Source organism: Volvox carteri, assembly GCF_000143455.1.
Source record: "Volvox carteri f. nagariensis unplaced genomic scaffold VOLCAscaffold_20, whole genome shotgun sequence".
Taxonomy (NCBI): Eukaryota; Viridiplantae; Chlorophyta; class Chlorophyceae; order Chlamydomonadales; family Volvocaceae; genus Volvox; species Volvox carteri.
In genome coordinates this window covers 1,892,101-1,910,922 of record NW_003307563.1, presented here as the reverse complement: position 1 = coordinate 1,910,922, position 18,822 = coordinate 1,892,101, and the positions used below count along the sequence as shown (strand labels likewise).

The 18,822-nt window shown below is 62.4% G+C and overlaps 2 protein-coding genes across 2 annotated transcripts in view; both read left to right on the top strand.

Annotated features, from left to right (window-relative positions):
* Positions 1–1,911, top strand: part of VOLCADRAFT_104906 (uncharacterized protein) — a gene marked incomplete at its 3' end in the record, with an annotated part of 3,281 nt that extends 1,370 nt beyond the window's left edge. The window contains exons 2-4 of the mRNA XM_002950871.1: positions 769–890; positions 1,178–1,353; positions 1,851–1,911. Coding sequence (XP_002950917.1) covers positions 769–890; positions 1,178–1,353; positions 1,851–1,911 — 359 coding nt within the window. The remainder of the gene's footprint in view (positions 1–768; positions 891–1,177; positions 1,354–1,850) is intronic.
* A 2,935-nt stretch (positions 1,912–4,846) lies between these two features.
* The window catches only part of VOLCADRAFT_91386 (uncharacterized protein), a gene marked incomplete at both ends in the record, with an annotated part of 26,440 nt that continues 12,464 nt past the window's right edge, over positions 4,847–18,822 (top strand). Inside the window, 13 exons of the mRNA XM_002950870.1 lie at positions 4,847–5,642; positions 6,042–6,133; positions 6,770–7,870; positions 8,180–11,000; positions 11,363–11,593; positions 11,691–12,932; positions 13,137–13,634; positions 13,990–14,291; positions 15,182–15,226; positions 15,419–15,608; positions 16,863–16,975; positions 17,276–18,338; positions 18,676–18,776. Of these exons, the coding sequence (XP_002950916.1) occupies positions 4,847–5,642; positions 6,042–6,133; positions 6,770–7,870; positions 8,180–11,000; positions 11,363–11,593; positions 11,691–12,932; positions 13,137–13,634; positions 13,990–14,291; positions 15,182–15,226; positions 15,419–15,608; positions 16,863–16,975; positions 17,276–18,338; positions 18,676–18,776 (8,595 nt within the window). The remainder of the gene's footprint in view (positions 5,643–6,041; positions 6,134–6,769; positions 7,871–8,179; positions 11,001–11,362; positions 11,594–11,690; positions 12,933–13,136; positions 13,635–13,989; positions 14,292–15,181; positions 15,227–15,418; positions 15,609–16,862; positions 16,976–17,275; positions 18,339–18,675; positions 18,777–18,822) is intronic.

The following is an 18,822-nucleotide window of genomic DNA, read 5'->3' as shown; positions in this document are numbered from 1 at the left end:
CTGCTGGCGGCAGGCCCAGAACTGCCGTTCCGGCCCATACACTAACCCCAGATATCGCGCACTATCCTTAGCCGGTATGGCCTCTCCAGCCAGCCTGAGCTCATCACACGATGCTTGGACAGCACTTCTAATGTTGCTGTCACTCGCAAAAACGAGGCGTTCACATTTCGACACATTTGGGCGCATCCCAAAATCGTCACAGAACATGTCCACAATGTTGAGCAACTCCCCCATGCGTCCTGGTGTTGTTGCCAGAAGGCTAACGTCGTCGGCATAGAGAAGGATGGACACTCGCTCATTTCCAACCTCCGGTGCATCCTCTGGCCGTGCCCCGGTATTAATACCGTCGTGCATATCGATGACGTCCGCGAGGGTTTCAATGTAGAGCCCAAACAGCTCAGTTGATAGTGGACAGCCTTGTTTCACACCCTGTTTTGACTCAAATTCACCTCCAGCTTTGCCATTCGTCTTGATGACCATCGTAACCGTGTATGTGCACCTTCCATTCACCGTGTTCACACACACGACATGCACACACACATACACACACACTACGCACTCGCGGCAGGCTCCCCCGCCCCCTCAACCCTCACCACCTCCCACAAAACACACCACCACACACAAGCACCACCGCAAGCGCACACACGCACCCGGGGCCTTTCACTCCGTTCACTCCATCCTTCTCCTTTTTCCTTCATCCTGGCTTCCATGTCCCTAGTGTTCCTTTCCCTTCCCCCTCCCGTCCCTCCCCCCATCCTCCCCCTACAGGCGGCGGCACCCCTCATAAGGCCCCCTACCTGGACTCGGGCGGATTCGTAATCCACGAGGCAACCGCGTGTAGTCGCTACCTGACACGGAGAGGGGCGGATGCGGACCTGCTGCTCAAGGAGGTGTGTGTTTGTGTGTGTATGTGTATGTGTATGTGTATGTATGTCTGTGCGTGGGTATATATGTGTGTATAGAGGAGGGGGACGGGAAAAGATGGGGAAGCAAAGGGAAGGGAGGGGAAGGGAGGAAAAGTGGGGGTGGGGAAATGGAGGGAAATGTGCTCCTGTTACCTTTTCCTCTCACTTCTCCCGCACCCCCACCCCCGTCGCCTCCTACTCCCCCTCCCCGTGCTACTCCTTCCGCTCCTCGTCCTGCTCCTCTTCCCCCCCCTCCACACACACACGCCCAGGTCTCCAGCTACGATACAGTGGGCAACGCCTACTTCTCCCTCACCATACACGCCGTACCGGCGGGCTGGCGGCGGGTGGGTGTGGTGACCAGTGATTTCCACATGCCCCGTACGGCGGCGCTGTTTAACACAATGTACGGCATGGCGGCCAGGGAGCTGTTCGGGGACCCGAAAAGGTTCGTGGGGACGGCCCGGGGGGTGGGGGGACTGGATTGGGGGAAAGGGGGTGTGAGGGTGAGAGGGGGGGAGGAGAGGGGGGAAGGAGGGCGGGAGGAGGGGCTGGTATGCAAGGAAAGGAAAGGAGGGAAGGGGATCTTGGGCGAAGAAAGAGCGTGTGTGCGTGGAGGGGAGAGTTTCTTTCTTCGGGAGGCAAGACAGGACGCCGCCTCATGACTTGCTGAGAGATGACCAGGGCCAGATGCCGCCCCCCTGCGGCCCTGGCTCGCCCTGGGATCCCCCCCCCCCCCGGGTGTGGTGCGGGATTGAATTTGCAAATTGGGGGGATGCGGATGTGATGGATGAGCTTTGGTTGGATGGACGTACGTCTGTCCGTCTGTCTGTCCGTCTGTCAATCTGTCAGTCTGTCAATCTGTCTGTCAGTCTGGCATCCGCAACATCATCGTCACACTGACAGTTGGCTGCCCTCCACCCCCAACCCCACACACGAGGTCAGGTTTGAGTTGTTATTCGTGGCGGCTTCGGACGAGGGCATCTTTGAGCCGGACGTCCTGGCGATAAGGAGGGTGGGTTTCCGGGGGGGGGGAGAGGAGCGGGGGGAGGGTGTATTAACGGTTTTCGCAGCCACGATGGGGGAAGTGCCGATGGATGGTGGTTCACGACTTTGGGCTATTTCGCTGCCTCTGCATCTCCGCCATCTATTTTTATTGGCAACAACTCACTAGGTCGAGGGATGGCTGGATGCTGCGGGGGGGGGGGGAAAGGCCTCATCTGAAGTGGGGCTGATTACCCGTAGATAACTTCACGCCGAAGCCAGGAGCTCCTAGCAGTCAGTCGTCAGCGACCTGCGGTAGCATTTCCCAGTGTGTGAAACTGTAGACCAGATAGAGCTACCGATGCAACCACTTATTTCCCATCCTAGCGGGCAAAGCAGAGGGTCATATTGCTGGTCATATCACAGCGCGTGCGATGCGGCTACAAGCACACAGGCTAGGTGGTCTCCCCCCTGGGCTCCCCCCCCCGAGGGGGGCGCAAGGAACCCTTCCCGTGAAAGCGGAGGGTTGACGACCTCGCAGGCAAAGCTGTGTGTGTACGAGTGTGTGTGAGAGCGGAGAAAAAACTGAAGATGAACATTTCCTAGTTCCACCAACTGCCCTTTTACTCCCCCCTTCCCCCACATGCACACATCACCACCATCCGGGCAGGGCAAGGAGGATGCCAGTCGCGCCGCCTGGCTCCGTACGGCAGAGGGCCTTACCTCGCTCCGAGACCTGCACTCCTGGCTCCACAGCACGCACCTGTGTTACGCGGTGTCGCGGCAACACGAGTTTGGAGTGAAGACCATCACGGATCCCAAGCTACTGGCGTCGTACTAGTGTCGTACTGGAGTCGTACAGGCGTCGTACTTGCGCGCACAAGTAACCGTGTTAGAAGCGGGTTACTTTGGTGTGGTGGACGTGTGTTTGACGGATTCGGTTGATCGTGATTTCTCGTGGAAATGCCCGGGGTGTGGCTCGATGGTGGTGGTATGTCAGCCTCGGCCTCTGTCTCTCACCTCGGCCTCACCTCAGTCTCAGCGTACGCTTTGTGTTTCTCCGTGCTGGCGCGCATGCTGCTGGCGTGCGTGTGTGGGAAGGGGCCGGGGGGGGGGGAGGGGAAATGGAGGGCGACGGGGTAGGGGAAAGTGGAAAGGGGGGCGGCGCGCGCGGGGGTGGGTTTTGCTGGAGGCGGTCTCGGGGAGGGAGGGTAACGAGGAGGCGGTCAACGTTATTCCAGCGCGCGCAGCGAGGTGTATGTGTTTGGGTGTGCGGGGGACCGGGGGAATGTGAAGGGAGTCGTTCAGCGTGCATGATTGTGTGTGCGTGCGTGTGTGTGTGTGTATTTGCTTGAGGGCGGGGACAGGAGGGCAGGGGGGCAGGACTTGACAAGGGTGGCAGGAGTGATGTTATCGAAGGAGATAATCTATGTGCGTGTGCGTGTGTGTGCGTGTGCATGTGTGTGTATGTGTGTGTGTGCGACCTTGCCTGACCGGGCCTGACGGAATCGACCAAGGACCGAGACCGACCCAGGGCGGGGACACCTCACATTATTTTGGCCGTTCTACCACACCCACAGATTATGTGATCAATATCGGAGCATTAGTGTTGGCGTGTGGACCGACAATTCTTTGGGATGTACTGTACGTAAGTTAGGACACAACAACATTCATTCGTAATGTACATGAAATTCCAAAAGCACGTTTCCGGGTGCTTGTTTACTTGCTTGCTGGCTGATTTCCATGGAAAATCGTAAACTTCCTTAAGACAAAAAGAGCTGCACTGCTGGACCAAGCGGTGGTGGAAACATTAATGATAGCAGCGTCAAAATTCTCACTGCAGTTGGAAAGGGACAGGTTGGAGGAGAGAGCGCTGCCGTCAACGCCCCAGTACCCCCCTAGGAGCCAGAAAGCAACCCTTTATTTCCACTTCACCAGGGAGGGCCTCATGTGGAGATAGAAGGCCGTGGCGATAGAGCGCTCAGAAGAGCTGAGGGGACGTGTGTGGCGAGTAAAGGAAAGGGACATGAAAAACTGAGCACGGAACTGGCGTGAGGCGAGCGAGCACGAGGCTGTCAAACAACAGAACTGATCAAGAAGGTGTGAAGAAAGGATTGCTACTACCGGATTATTGCTCTGAAATATGGGGAAGGATTATGCCTCCCATAATCGAGTCTCTCGCAAATATGCTGCAGCATCAGTAAGTAACGGAATTGGATGTTGGCATCCTGCAGGCTCTACCCAGATATGCCTACATTTGACGCAGTCACGTAAACGCAGCTAAGTCGCTCGAAGATGCTGCGATTACGCGGCGGCAAAGCGTGTTTGCGTGATGGAGGGGGAAGGCTGTGGAGTGCCAACCGCAATTACTGCTACTCTATATCGCTGCCCTCCATCTGCCTATGCACATTAAAGTGATCACAAGCGCTGGTAAATTATAGACCAGCTGCAAGTTTGTCTGGTTGCAAAGGTTGCAGTATGGTGCAACTACCAACGTCCACAACACGCTCCGAACCATCCACCGAGACCACCTCCTGGGTCCTGGGCCCTGGGTTTGAGGCTTTTGATCGTTAATGCAACAAACCTAGCTGGAGATTGGTGTTTTCTCCCCTTAGGAGCATAAGGAACTTCAAGAGTCAGTGCGAACGTATAAAGCGGATAACAGGCGCAAGTCTCAATCTAGATGTGGATCTATCATAATAACGTGGGCCTTGGTTGTCTGACGGCAATTTGATCGTACAGGGACTTCCGTTATAATTAAAATTTGTCCCGAGGAACGCACAGGCCCTACTCGGTCCTAGCGGATGGCGTCGGACAGGAATGGAGAACTATTCAAAAACTTTTTGGGGAGCTCCGGACTGGTGAGGCAAAGTTGCAAGCTCGCTCTGCCATCACCGCATCCGGTTCGGTTTCGCAGTATTGTAAGGGACCTGCCAAACGCAAAAAACGTTTTATAAATGCAGGCCTCCCGAGCTTTGGATCATGCCACTGTTGTCGCTGGGAACCTTGCGGATGTCTTGACGGGCGCTGCGGGATCGTACGGTGGACATGGAGCCCCGCTCCCAGGCGACGAATGGGCCGCCCTAGGGGATGGGGCCGAGTCCTTCAACAGAGGACTCCAACGACCAGATCCCCAGACCGCTGCAGCGATCCCGCTGTCCTCACCCTCGGGTTTCACACAATCCATCCTAAGCAGAACGCCTGCACGAAACGGGTCTGTGCCCTTTGGGCCCCCACCTTGGGCAGCAGCACCAGCACCAGCACCATCAGCAAGCCCGGCCTCAGCCTCAGCCTCAGGCTCACTGCCTTCACCCGGCCCCCCTGCCTTTACTTCACCCGCACCTTTGGGCCCTCCCCACCGCGTAAGTGCGCCCAGCTTCATGCTCCCCAGCGCGAGCGGCAACAGCGAGCAGGCCCCGGATGATGACGACCTGTTTGCGGGGCTGGAGGTTGACCCGGACGTCCCCTCATTTCCCACACCTCTTCCGGCGGCGGCGCCGCAACCGCCGCTGCCACCCGCGCTATTACCACCCCCGCCGCCGCCACCATTGCAGCGGGCCGTTCCAGGCCCTGCTGCTCCCCAGCCGCCGTCAGCACCTGCGAGCAGTACTGCAGCTCCTTCTGTGGGGTATGATGACGTGGACCCGTTAGGGGGCCTTTTTTCGGACCCGACCCACATCGCCGTGTTGCAGGCATCGCCGTTGCAGCAGCAGCAGCAGCGGCTGGCCGCAATGCCGGCGGCAGCGGTGACGGGTGCAACACCGCTGCCGTGTCCGTTGATTTTGATGGAAGACGATGACGGTGTCAGTGTCAGGCATGGTGGTGGTGGTGGTGGTGGTCATGGTGGTGGTTCTGCTACTGCTGCTGCTGTTGGCGATCTGTTGTTTGGCGATTTCGTGGGTGCAGCAGCAGCAGTAGCGGGTTCAGGTCCTATGCCGGCGGGACCCGGCAACAGCACGCCCGCAGCAGCAGCAGTAGCAGTAGCAGCAGCGGGAGCGGGAGCGGGAGCTGCTGCCGCAGCCACTGCCAAAGGTGATGATTTGGGCCCTCTGGCTGACTTGGCATTCTTGCTGGCGCCGTCATCAGCTGCTGCTGGCACAATACCCACCCAGCCAACAACACCTTGGTGCCAGCCACCTAGCGTCGCCGCAGGCGGTGGCGGCAGCGGCGGTGGCGGCGGACCTGCCGGCGTCGTCGGTGAACGCACTGCCAGCCGCGCTTTTGCCATCAACGACAGTCGACAGGTGACGCCGCCAACGGCGGTGGTGGCGGCGGCAGCCGCGTCTGCCGCAGCGGGATTGGGATCTAGTCTAGGCGATCTGGCGCGCCTGGCGCGAAGCGATGGCCCTGTGTCAGGCATCTCCACACCACCGCCGCTGCTGCCGCCGCTGCCGCAGCCGGTACTGCCGCCGTCGCCGCGGCTGTCGCCGAGCCAGGGTGTTCACGGCAGCGCCGGCGGCACACAGAGGACGGTCACGACACTGGACGAGGTAGCGGAGGAGATTGAAAAGATCTTGGAGGACATCATCTCGCCTTCAGCTCCGGTTCTCGACGCCGCCGCCACTTCACCCCAAAACGAGGCACCCGCTTCCCGCCCTCCCATGGCTGCGGCGGAGCCGGGCGAGCTGTCCGCGCTTGGTGACCCTCCCCCCCGGGAAAGTGGTAGTGGTGGAGGTCATGGAGGCAGTAAAAGCGCGATAGGTGGTGGCAGTGCAGGAGGAGGCGATGACGGTGGCGATGACTGGCGGGGCGCCGGCTGGATATCGGCTGTAGCAGCAGCCACAGCAACAGCAGCAGCAACAGCCACAGCAGCAGCAGTCCCCGCTGTCTCGGAGGGCTCCCAGGTCCGCTCATCGGTCGCGTTTGCCACTGAGGTGCAGGAGGCTGCCACCTCTGCCGCTGCCGCCACCACTGCATCCACTGCCGCCGCCGCCACCACCTCGGACGAGTGGGACGAGGCGAAATGGGTGGCGGCACGTCAGGTCGTGTCCGGGGGTGTGGCGGAGGACCACAGCAGTACCGCTGAGGCGATACCGCCGGTAGGAACGGCGGCGGGTGGTGCTGCAGCGGGGTACGTGGATATGCAGGCGGCAGCTGCGGCGGCGTGTGATGAATGGGGCGACGTGGAGTGGGCGGTAGCGCCGACGCATGGCTCCGTGCCTGTAGTGTCCCCAGCTCACGAGCTCCATCGCATGGAGAGGCCCCCGGAGAGGCCACCGCAGGACCATTCCGGGGGTTTGGCCCAGGCTGTAGTCCGTAGTATGGAGCCAAAGGAGGTGGCTATAGCAGCTGGTGAAGCACTAGAAGCAGCGCAAACACGGGAACATGGTGCTACTGCCGTTGGCCAACATGGCGGTCCAAGTCGCACCTTAGCAGGAGAGGCTGCCTCCTCAGACGAGTGGGGAAGTGCAGGTTGGGCGGCGGCGGCGGCGGCGCCGCCGCCACTGGTTGCTGCGGGAGCGCCTTCCGCCGCTGAAGCTGACGCTGCAGTACTCGATCCTCATGTGCCGACGGACGCCACCGCTGCTGCCGCCTCCGCCGTCACAGCTTCGGACCCGTGGGCTGGTCACGGGCGGAGGTGGATACCAAAGCAGACTGTCCAGAGCGACCCTCTGTCCCGCCTGCAGTCCCCCTTGCTGTCCGCTGACGGCGACCACGCACCCAGAGGGTCGCCGGGGAGTGAGGTACAGGCGGCGGAGACGGCGTCGCCGTGGGCCGCCGTCGGGCCCCCCGCCGCTGCACTCGCGTCACCTGGTCCTGTTTCGGCATTGTCGTCGGGCGCAGCGGTGGAGCAGGCGGACCATGGAGGGCTGCTAGGCGGCGATTTCGCCGTCGGAGGCGCCGGCGCCGGCAGCGGGAGGGGGAGGGCGAGGCGCCTCAGTGGCGGGCATGTCGTCGATGCGTCTGCCGTACATTCGGGGCCCTTCACGCTGTTAGAACGTGGCGACGATGATAACGGCGACGAGGAGGGGGATCAGCGAGTGGGCCCTACTGCTGCTACTGTTACTACTACTGCTGCTGCTACTACAACTTTGGCTTCTGATGTTAGTGTAGATGCTCCTGCAGCTATTGTGGATGGCGCTGCTTCTGCTAATGCTCCTGCTACTGCGGCTGTTGCTACGGGTCTTACAGGCGGTGAGGGCAGTGCCACAGCTTCTGCTATTGCTCCTGCTCCTGATGCAACTGCGGACGGTGTCGCTGGTGCTCCTGCGGCTGTTACTGCTGGTGCTCCTGCGGGTGGTATTCAGCCCAGGACCGACACGGGGCCAGCTGCCTGTCGGGGCCCGCAGCCGGAACCGGAAGCGCCGGAATCCGCACCAGGATCAGCATCACCAACATCACCAGTATCAGCATCACCAGCAGCAGCAGTGGTGGTGGGGTCCCCAGGGGTAGGGGAACGCAGCGAGGTCCCGAATCTTGGGGCGGCTCAACGGCCCTGGCAGCCACTGGTCCAGGAGGCACCCGGCGTATTTAGACCGGCTGTAGCAGAGGAAGTAGCGGAGGAGACGGCTTCCGGACAGATTGACCTGGAGGCGCAGGCGGAGGTAGAGGCGGTGATGATGGGGATGGTGGGGATGGAGGGGATGGAGAGCGAGCAAGCTTCAACGCCCGAGTCGCCGCCGGTCGTTGAGGCTGTGGAGGCGGAAGCGGCGGGGAAGGAACGGCAGCAGCAGCAGGCGCAGCAGGCGCAGGCGGTAGAGCAGCCGGCGACGTCGGAGGTGCAGGCGGCGGATGATGATGATGAGGGGGAGGAGGAGGAAGAGGAGGAGGAGGAGGAAGCGCCGGGACGACTTGCTGCGGCGGCAGATGCCACGGCCCCGTGTTCTTATGGCATCACTGTGGGCGTGGATTCTGGAGCAGCACCGCCGCCGGCGCCGCCGGCAGAGGACGATGCACCGGCGCCGGTGACAGAGGAGCTGCAGGAACAAAAGGCACCGACGACGGCGGCGGCAACGGCCGCAGAGTCGGTTTCGGAGCCGGTGGCTGCAGAGGGACCGCCGCCGATAGTGCCGGAGCTGGAGGAGGACGCGGCGGGAGGACACCAGGCGGCAGATGACACGAAAGATCTGGACCTCACCCCCGGGGTCATGGTCCGGCCGGCAACGGGCCTGCCGTCGCTGGGGGATGTGGCTCTGGCAAAGGCACCCGGCGCGCATGCGGATGCGGTAGATTTCACATCCGAGCCTATCGCCCGGGAGTCCGATGCAGCACCCGACGCTACGACCACGGCAGTGCAGCCAGCAGCAGCAGCCGCTGCGGTACCGCCAGCAGCAGCGGCGGGAGCGCTCAGGGGAGCTCCAGGGGAGGTGGTTACAGCGCCCGAGGCAGCAGGCGCATTAGGAGCAGCTGCTACTGCTGCTGCATTCGGAGAGCAGGAGGTGGGGGTGGAGGAGGGGGAAGGGGTGGAGGAGGGGGAAGGGGTGGAGGAGGGGGAGCAGCCCAGCGCGGTGGCGCCAGGCCGCGTGGCGTCAGCGTCATCGGCGTCGACCTCCGCCGAGGACGGCCGGTGCGGTGCGGGGGCAACTGCAAACGCAGCTGTGTCGTTCCCATCTCTTGAGACGGAGGACTCCAGGGAGGGAAACGGGGATGCGCCCACAGATATTGCCGCGATGGTGGGTGCAACTCTGCTCCGGGAGGTGGCTGCTGTACGCCACACAGGAGCAGCTGAGGGAGGAGGAGGAGGGATGTGGGAGGTAGCGGTAGGAGAGCACGCAGAGGAGGAGGAGGAAGAGAGGGAGAGGGAGGAGGAGGAGGGGGAGGACTCTGTGATAGAGGTTGGGGGTGTGGTCGAAGAGGTGCGGACAGGGAAGGAACAATCGCAGCTGGCGCAGGAAGCGCGGCGTGAAGCAGCTCAACTACAGACGATAGTGCTGGATGGGGCCCCGGCCGCGCTGGGCAACATTGGGGCACCAGCAGCACCAGCAGCACCAGCAGCACCAGCAGCAGAAGAAGAAGCGACTGGGAAGGCTGACGGGCCAGTTGCCGCACCGCAGGCAGGGCAGGGCTTCCTCTACGGGGACGTAGATGGCCCCCCGGAAGCCGCAGCGGCGTCAGCACAGCACGCTCCGGAACCAGCACCACCGTACGTAGTCGCAGCAACGCAACGGGAGGCTACAGCCGATGGCACAGGCGCCGCCGTCGACGTCGACGTCGCTCTGGTTCCGTCGCCTGGCGCCGGTGCTCAAGCAGATGAGCCCCTCGACGGCACTGCTCCAGGGACAGTCGTCAGGGAAGCCGACGGCCCGGGGTCTTCGCGGGCTGTCGGGGACACGAGTGTGCCACTGGGGGATGATGATCGAGTGCGGGGGGCTGCGGCGGCAGTGGCCGCGGCGACGGAGCCTGCCCCCGCCACGGAAGGCACCAGTCCAGTCTACGAGTTCCAGACAGATTCGTTCGACATCACCGCCGGGAGAGCTGCAGGTATTGGAGAGCCAAGAGCGAGGCGTGAGCCCAGGGGGATGGAGGTAGCGGCGGCGTTAGCGGAGCCTGACGCTGGCATGGCGCAGGTTTCGGAGCTGGGAGCTGCGGTGGGCGCGGCGGCTCCGCTAACGCCGTCGTCGTCGGCGCCTCCAAGCACGAGCGACGGCGGCGAGGAAGCGGACGAGGAGTTGCAACAGCTACAGGAAGCGAATGAGGAGGACGAGGCGGCGGCGGCGGCGGCGCGTCCTGGTGGAGAACCTGTAGGGGCTGTAGGAGTGGGGGAGTCGCTCCAGGGTAGGTCCCAGTCGGTGGCAGCCGCCGTCGCCGGTACACCGGCGAACCTAGGCGTCGTGTTGGTGCGAGCAGTGGAGGAGGAGGAGGAGGAGGAGGAGGAGCCCGTTGAGGGCGGGCAACGCGAGGGGGCGTCTGAGTCGACGAGGCTGCATGTGGTGGTCCCTGAGCCAGCAGCCAGCGAGTCGTTGTCTGGGCGGACGGAGGCGGGAGACGATGCGGCTGGCTGGGTGGCGGGGATGGATGGGGTGGTGGGAGCGGAGTCGGAGATGGGCGGCGACACGCCTGGGGAGGCTGATGGTGGTGCAGTCGCCGCAGCTGTCGTGGACCCCTCCTGGGCGGCGATGGCTGCTGATGTGGAGGTGGAACCGGGTTTTGTGGAGGGGGGACTGATTGGAGGTGCGTTGCCGGCAGACGCTGCAGCGGAGGTGGCGAAGGTGGCGGCAGCGGCAGCGGAAGTGACGGGGGTGGCGGCAGCGGAGGTGACGGAGGTGACGGAGGTGGGGGCAGCGGAGGTGGCGGAGGTGACGGCAACTGTGCAGGTGCAGGCGGACGGTGACACTTCGGCTGCGGGCAGCGCGGGCGAGGTGACTGAAATGCAGACGGCGGAGCGAACGGAAGTAGCGGATGTGGTTGAGAAGGGCGGGCAGCGGGCGGCGGGAGGGGAGTTTGAGACAGACGCGGCGGGGGGTTCACCGCGAGTACACGTGCCAACGGAAGACGCGATGCCGCCGGGACTGCCGCCCGTGGCGGCGGCGGAGGAGCCGCAGCCGCAGCCGGCAGCGGACGCAGCCGCCGTCGTGCTGCCGACGCCGCCGATGCCGCCATTGGAAGAAGCGTCGTCAGATGTCTCAGGTTTGCATCAAAGTACGGAAGCCGCGACGGCGCCATTTACGCCATTGATGACGTTGGGGGCGGCGGCACCGGAACCGGCGCCGACGGGGGCTGCGGACGCGGCGGCGTCGGCGTCAATGCCGTTAGGGAGAATGGAGGTGCTTCCGACGGCGGCGGCGGCGCACCTCACACGGCCGGATGACGTGGCGACGGGTCCCGAGGGTCTTCCAGGAGGTGCCTCACCTGGCTGTGCAGCTGCCCAACCGACCTCCTCGTCTGAAGTGACGCTGCTAGCAGGCGGCGCAGGAGGAAAGCTAGTAGAGCCCGAACCGCCGGCCAGTAGCGATGCTCGTACTGACGAGGAGGGCCCGTCAGGATCATTGCTTGCTGTACCACCCCAAGCGGCGGCGTCGGCATTGGCAGCGTCGTCGCCAGGAGTGCCGCCGCCGCCGCTTGCGGGCCTCTCTCCCGTTGATGACGTCGACGCCGCCGTACATCTGGTTGCGTCGACGGCAGCAGCACCGGCGCCGGCAGCTGGGCCGGCAGCGGCACCCTTCGACCTGTCGGATTGGCTCGCTGGCGGCGACGGCTTCGGCGCCGCCGCCGTCACTGCCGCCGTACCGGCGGCAGTGCCGCCAGCCCAGGCAGGCCCCGCGCAAGACGCCTTTATGGCCTTCGCGGACTTGGACATGCTGACGGCGCCGTCCACGTCACAGACCCCACGCCCCGTCACGTTGCCAGCGGCGGCGCCAGCTTCGGCCGTACCAACACAGCCGTACCAACATCCGTACCTCTCAGGGGCCTTTGGCGGCATGTTGCTGGAGTTTGGCGAGCCGGATCCGGAACCCCTGGCGGCGCCATTACCGTCCGCCGTAGCAGCGTCAGCGGTGCCTGCTCCCGCGCTGGCGGCACCGCCAGCAGCGGCAGCAGCAGCAGCGGCGATAGCTAAGGCTGAAGCTGTAGCGCCACAGGCATCAGCAGTGCCTGCGCAGGCGACGGGGCCGGCATCCGCGACATCGCACTTCATCGGGATGTTGCCGCTGGGCCTTGCTGACAGCGCATCGGCACCGGCACCGGCACCGGCAATGACCATCGCAGCGCCGGCGGCAACGGCCCTCCGTCCGTTATCACCATCTGCGCCGCCGCCGCCGCTGCCTCCGGCCTCGACACTGTCTGCACTGCCGGCCCTGCTCAGCTCCGACGTTGACATGCTGCTGGCAAGGTACGGCGCCGTTGGAAGCCCGCAGGAGGACGAGCATCATCTCACAACAGCGGCGGCGGCGACGCCAAGTCGCGATGATCCGACAAACGCAGCCTTGCCGCTGACGGCGGCGCCGCCGCCAAGCCAGACGGTCAGCGGCGGGCAGGCGGCGGCAGCAGGAGGAAGGACGGAAGCGGGGTCGCAGGAGGAGAGACGAGCCGCTGCGGAGGAAGTACGGCCTGTACGGATGGTGGAGTCGGTGGCGGAGGCTGCCGCTGAAAACCGGGAAGAGGACGGTGAGGACGGCGATGATCAGCTCGACTTGTCAGATGTATTCAGCAGCGAGGAGCACGCGGCGGCGCTGTCAAGCCCAGTTCTAACGACGGCGGCGACGTCAGCGGCGGCGGCAGCGGCGGCGGCGACAGCGACGGCGGCGACGACAGCGGCGGCGGCGGTTCCTGACGTAAGTCGCTTGACGGGGTCGTCCTCGTCCCCGCCAGCTGGCATGGGTGCATCATCGCCGCAGGGTATGGCCGGATCGCACCAAGCGAGTACGTGCAGCGTCGCTGTAGCACCAGCGCCGCCAGCGCCGCCGCTGGCTCCCGTACAGTTGCACTCAGCTGGGGGGCTCATGCACCCCAGCCCCGCACAGCCCACGGCGTCAGCGTCGGCGCCAGCGCCGCTGGCCCAGCACCTTCCTTCTTCCCAACCCGCCGCTGCTGCACCCGCATCCACCGCTGCCGCGGCTGTTGCTCCCCCAGTCGCTCCCGCTACAGCTGCGGCCGCTCCGTGCCCTCAGAGGGCCGCTGAGGCCGCTGACGGTCTAAGCACCGGCGGTGCCGACGGCGGCAGCGGCCAGGCAAAGGCAATACCGAATCCAAATCTGGATACGCATGTGGGTTCACATCTGGATCTGGATCCGGATTTGGAGCAGCGGCTGCCGCCGCATGAGGTGTCTCTGTTGCGTGCTGAGGCGGCTGAGGCGGCGCTCCTGGAAGGTGGGGAGCGGACCTCCTGAAGTGTACCCTTGCATCGTGCGTGTTTGATAATCTGAGCCGCGATATGTGTGTGTGCGTGTGTGTGTGTGTGTGCACGTGTGTGCACGTGTGTATGTGTGCATAAGGCATGTATGGGTTTTGGTTATGGCTACCTCCCATTTGCCACACCCGCTTCAGCGTTGCCTCGGGGTTGCCCCCACAGCGCCTTGGGGCTCCTCCGGCCTGTACCACCCAATAACTACCAACCGCCAACCGGCACCCGCAAACCCTTTCTCCACCTTTCCCCCCCCAACCCCCCCCCCACACCCCCCCCCCCACACACACACGTCCACACCCTGCTTCGACACGTCAACAGGCCCCTCCGCTATCACGGGCGTTTCCCACGGCGCCTCCACCCCTCCGCCAACCGCTCTCATGCTCGCCACTACCGCCACCACCATGACCACCACCACCATGACCACCACCACCGGCCAGACCCGTGGGTCGCGACCCCTGGAGCCTCTCTCCGGCCTGACCGCCCTTCTGGCGGATGCGGCTCAGGACTGGAATCCCTCGGGCCGCCCTGACGCCTCGGGAGCCATGGTGGGCGGCAGTGTGGCGCTGCGGCTGGAGGAGCTGCACGTGGCACTGCCGGACATGACGACGCATTGGCTGACGGTGAGGGGTGGGGTGGGGTGGGGTGGGGTGGGGTGGGGTGCTGCGGGAGAGGAAGGCCGCACACTTCTTACCTTGTTTTTCTTTTTAACGCCGCTTTCCTCTCCACACTACCCCTGATGCCTTTGGACAACGCGGTCGCTATTTCTTTGAGTTATATAAATGCAATGATAAGAATAATGCTACTACCTACCTACCTACCCACCTGCCTACCCACCTATCTATCTATCTACCTACCCACCTACCTACCTACCTACCTACCTACCTACCTACCTACCTACCTAGCTACCTACTATTTACCTAGCTACCCTTACTACCCTTACTACCTATCCACCTGCCCTCTGTCCCCCACCCCCCCCCACGATGTTTTTGCATGTGCCTCTTGCCACTACTTCTGCGGCCTGGCCAGGTGAGTCCAAAGGGTGGTTCGAGCTTCTTTGGTATATCGCGTTGGCGTCGGTAGGCTAGTCGGAATAGTTTAGTTGGGTCGGTCGGGTCAGTCGCGCGTTCTAGTTTTTTTGGGGGGTTGGGAGGAGCACTTGCATACCGGCAGCCTTTCAGTATCAGCAATTCAGCTTTCTCTCCTGGCCAGCAACTTTACGCCACTTTTACGTCAGCACTATTTTACTCGCCGCCTTCACTACTACTTTTTTTACACCTACTACTTTACGGTTTGGCTATACTTTTCAGCCTTTTTTCTGGCGGCTTAGGTAGGTAGGACTTCCAACTTCTACGTCACTTCGTCATCCCGAGGTTACAGTCGTCACAGTCGCCACGGACGCCTTTCGGTCAGTTTTTTCGTTTGCTACTATCTTGCCCTGGCAGCAGCTTCAATCGCGTGTGGTTCGTCTTTCCCCACCCACCCCCCCTCATCCCCCTCCCCCGCTCCGCAGTCGGGTCGCCCCCGGGTGGTGGCCCTCTCCAACGCCATCATGGCGGTGGGCACCTCGCTCGGAGTGGCGCTGGTGTTCCAACTGCCGCCGGCTGCTACTGCGGCGGCGGGGGCGGCGGCGGCCACCGGCGGCAGCGGCAGCGGCAGCGGCGCGGCGGCAACAGCCGCGGGAGGGGGAGCAGCAGCGGGGGGGGGCGAAGGCGGCGCCCCGCTGCCGCCGACGTCTTCTTTTGCTCAGCCATTGAGTCAGATGGGCGGGTTGGATTACGGCGGTAGTGGAGGAGTTGGCGGCGGCGGCGGCGGGGGGGGGTCGGGGAGCGGAGCGGGGCCTGGCAGCAGCGGGGCCGGGGGTATCGTGGCAGTGGGGGAGGCCCGGAGCGAGGCGGAAGCGGTGACGGCGCTGGCGTTGTCGACTGTGGCTGGGCCCGGTACGCGTTCGATGTCCGGATATGTATGCATGTATGTATGTATGTATGTATGTATGTATGTATGTATGTATGTATGTATGTATGTATGTATGTATGTATGTATGTATGTATGTATGTATGTATGCATGCATTCATGTATGCATGTATGTATGTAGATTCTGTACGGGGAACAAACGCTGCTTTGCATTTAGTAAACTCATATCTTGGTATTTTACCCTGGCCCTCGTGGACCATGAGCAAACAAACATGATATGTGCCTGATAATGATAATGAATACGCGTGCCACACTGATATGGGTGATTTGCATGGCGTTTGTGCCGGTGTATGTATGTCGGTGTGTCGTGTGTCGAAGGGTAAGGAGGTGGTGTTCGACATCCGTGTGTTTTCAGTGACATACCAGGGTAATTTCCCTTCCCCCTCAACACAGGCACACACACATACACACACATACACACACATACACACACATACACACACATACACACACATACACACACATACACACACATACACACACATACACACACATACACACACATACACACACATACACACACATACACACACATACACACACATACACACACATACACACACATACACACACATACGTTTACGTGAAATTCTTAAACAACCTCAAGCTTCTCCGTTATCATTAGAAGATCAAGTAGCTACAATTTATGCCGGAACAAACGGTTATTTTGATTCTTTAGAAGTAAACCAAGTGCGTGCTTTTGCTTCTGGTCTTCGCAATTTCTTAGCAACAGCTTATACACATATACACACATACACACATACACACATACACACATACACACATACACACATACACACAAACCTTCCCACGGGGATGAGTAGCCGTGCTGCGTGTGTTGTGTGTTGTGTATATTCCCCGCTCTTTCCCCCCCTCCCCGTCCCGAGCTATGTGTCTTTGGTGCAGGGGCCGACAGCATGTGTGTATGTATGTATGTCCGTCCAGGTTTTCCTCCCCAGCTCCCCAGCTCCCCTCCCTTCTCAGCCACCAGCACTTGGGGGGTGCAGGTTAGCAAGTAATTGTCGAAACACAATGATGCAATGATGTCCTTTTGGGACCCCCCCTTTTGCTGCTCCTTTTCTTTTCTGCAACGCCAGCATCACCAGCATCATCCTGATGTGATACCCCTCCCCCTCCCCACTCTTGCCCTGGCAGCAGCTTCACTCACTCGTGGTTTGTCTTTCCCCTCCCCCGGGTTCCTCCCCCTCCACCGCCTTCAGGCGACCCCCTGTGGCTGCTGGTGGGTCACTCCTCCGGCATTGTGGTGGCCTGGGACCTGCAGCGGCGGCCGCCCAAACAGGTGGCGGTCATTGCGGGACAACATGACCTGCCGGTGAGGGGGAGGGGGGGGGCATCATATGCAAGGAAGTCAGAAATGAACTGTAGGGGAGGGGTGGGGGGAGGGGTGGGGGTGTTTGAGGAGGGGTGGGGGTGTTTGGGGTGGGGTGGAGGAGAAGGGGGGGGAAGAAGGGGCCCGCATCCATGTCTCATGTGTTTCGTTTCACCAACCGATCCCACCGCAGCCATGATAACCCTAACGGCTAACTGATGCACACCTACATATTTGCTGGGGGCGCTATCCGATGAACACCGCCATGTTGTTTGGTATGTACGTATGTATGTATCTGGCCAGGTCGTCCACGTCAGCTTTTTCCCCGGCCGTGGCGCTTCCATGGCTCTCTCTGCCGACCGACGGGGCAACTTGCTACTGCACACCTTCACACATGTCGTACTCAAGACCGCCGTCGCCTCGCGGATCGTACTGGGAGGCAACATGGGCAGCATCGGCAGCGTCGTACACCTCACGCCCTTCTTTGCTGCAACGCCGTCGCTGCCGCCGCCGCCGCCGCAGCAGCAGCAGCAGCAGCAGCATCAGGCTGCGGCAACCGACGCGCCGGCGGCACTGGCGCCGCCTGGTGCCCGTGTCGGCGACGGCGTTGTTGCGCTTTGCGCCACCTCCGGCTGCCATATTGGCAGGTTCAAGCTATCTGGGGAGCTACTGCCGCTGTACTCGATACCGCGACCCGCCGCCGTACCGTCGCCGTCCATACCGAGCGCAGCATGGCTGCCGCACCAGCGGCGGTCTGCACGGCCGCCGCCGGTTGCCGTTGCCACCGCCGCCAGCGCTGATGCCACCTTCGCCGCGGCCAGCGGCAACGGTGCCGTCACCGCCGCCGTGTGTGCCGTACTGGCGGTTGGCTGGCATGACCAGGTGCTTTTCGTGGACGTGCCGCTGGTGGGGGATCACAACTCGCCGCAACCGACGGGGCCGCCGCCGGCGGTGGCTGGTGCGCCGTCAGAAGGATCGCCGTCGCCCGGCTCGCCGTCGGTACTGCAGCCGGCGCAGCTGCCGATACAACAGCAGCAGTCGCAGCAAACGGGCCCGGCGAGGAGATCAATTCTACGAGCCGCCGCCGCCTTTACGGGTGTCGCGCGCGGAGCCGCCACGGCAGCTGTCGCTGCCGCCGCCAATGCGGCGGCGGCGGCTACCGCCGCCACGTCGACGGCGCTGGCGGCGGCAGCCGCGGCCAGTGGCGGTGCCGCCGCCGTGGCGTCGTTGGACCCGCAGGCCGCCGCTGCGCTGGCGCAACGGCTGCCGTTGACGGTGACGCGGATCTGGAATGCGTCGGCGGCGGTGCTGGCGGGCGAATCTGGATCCAGATCTGGTCAGGGGGACGTCTCCGTACGCGTCGTGGGTGAGTGTGCTTATGGGCGGCATAGCCGTATACAACTGAATTCTAGCCAGCCAACTGAATTCCCGTGCATGCATCAGAGGCCTTGTCCAGATGCATATCATCATCATCATCATCATCATCATCATCATCATCATCATCATCATCATCATCATCATCACATGTCAATCTGTACGTCAGTCGCTGCAGCCGTTTGTGCTGCTGCTGCAGCATAGCGTTACTCGACAAAAAAAACGCCCGCACTATTTCCTCTACAGCTGGGGCCCCTCCTCTCACCACCATCACCATCACCACCAGCGCCTCTCCGCGCCCCACGTTTCACCCTCGCTTTACCTCACAGGGCTGCACTGGTACGACAGTGACGCGCTGGGTGTCGTACTTTTACTGGGCCTGGCCATGCGGCTCGTGGTTGTGGATCTAGAACTGGAGGTCCGGGAGCAGGTGTGTGTGTGTGTGCGTGCGTGTGTGTGTGTGTGTGTGTATGTGA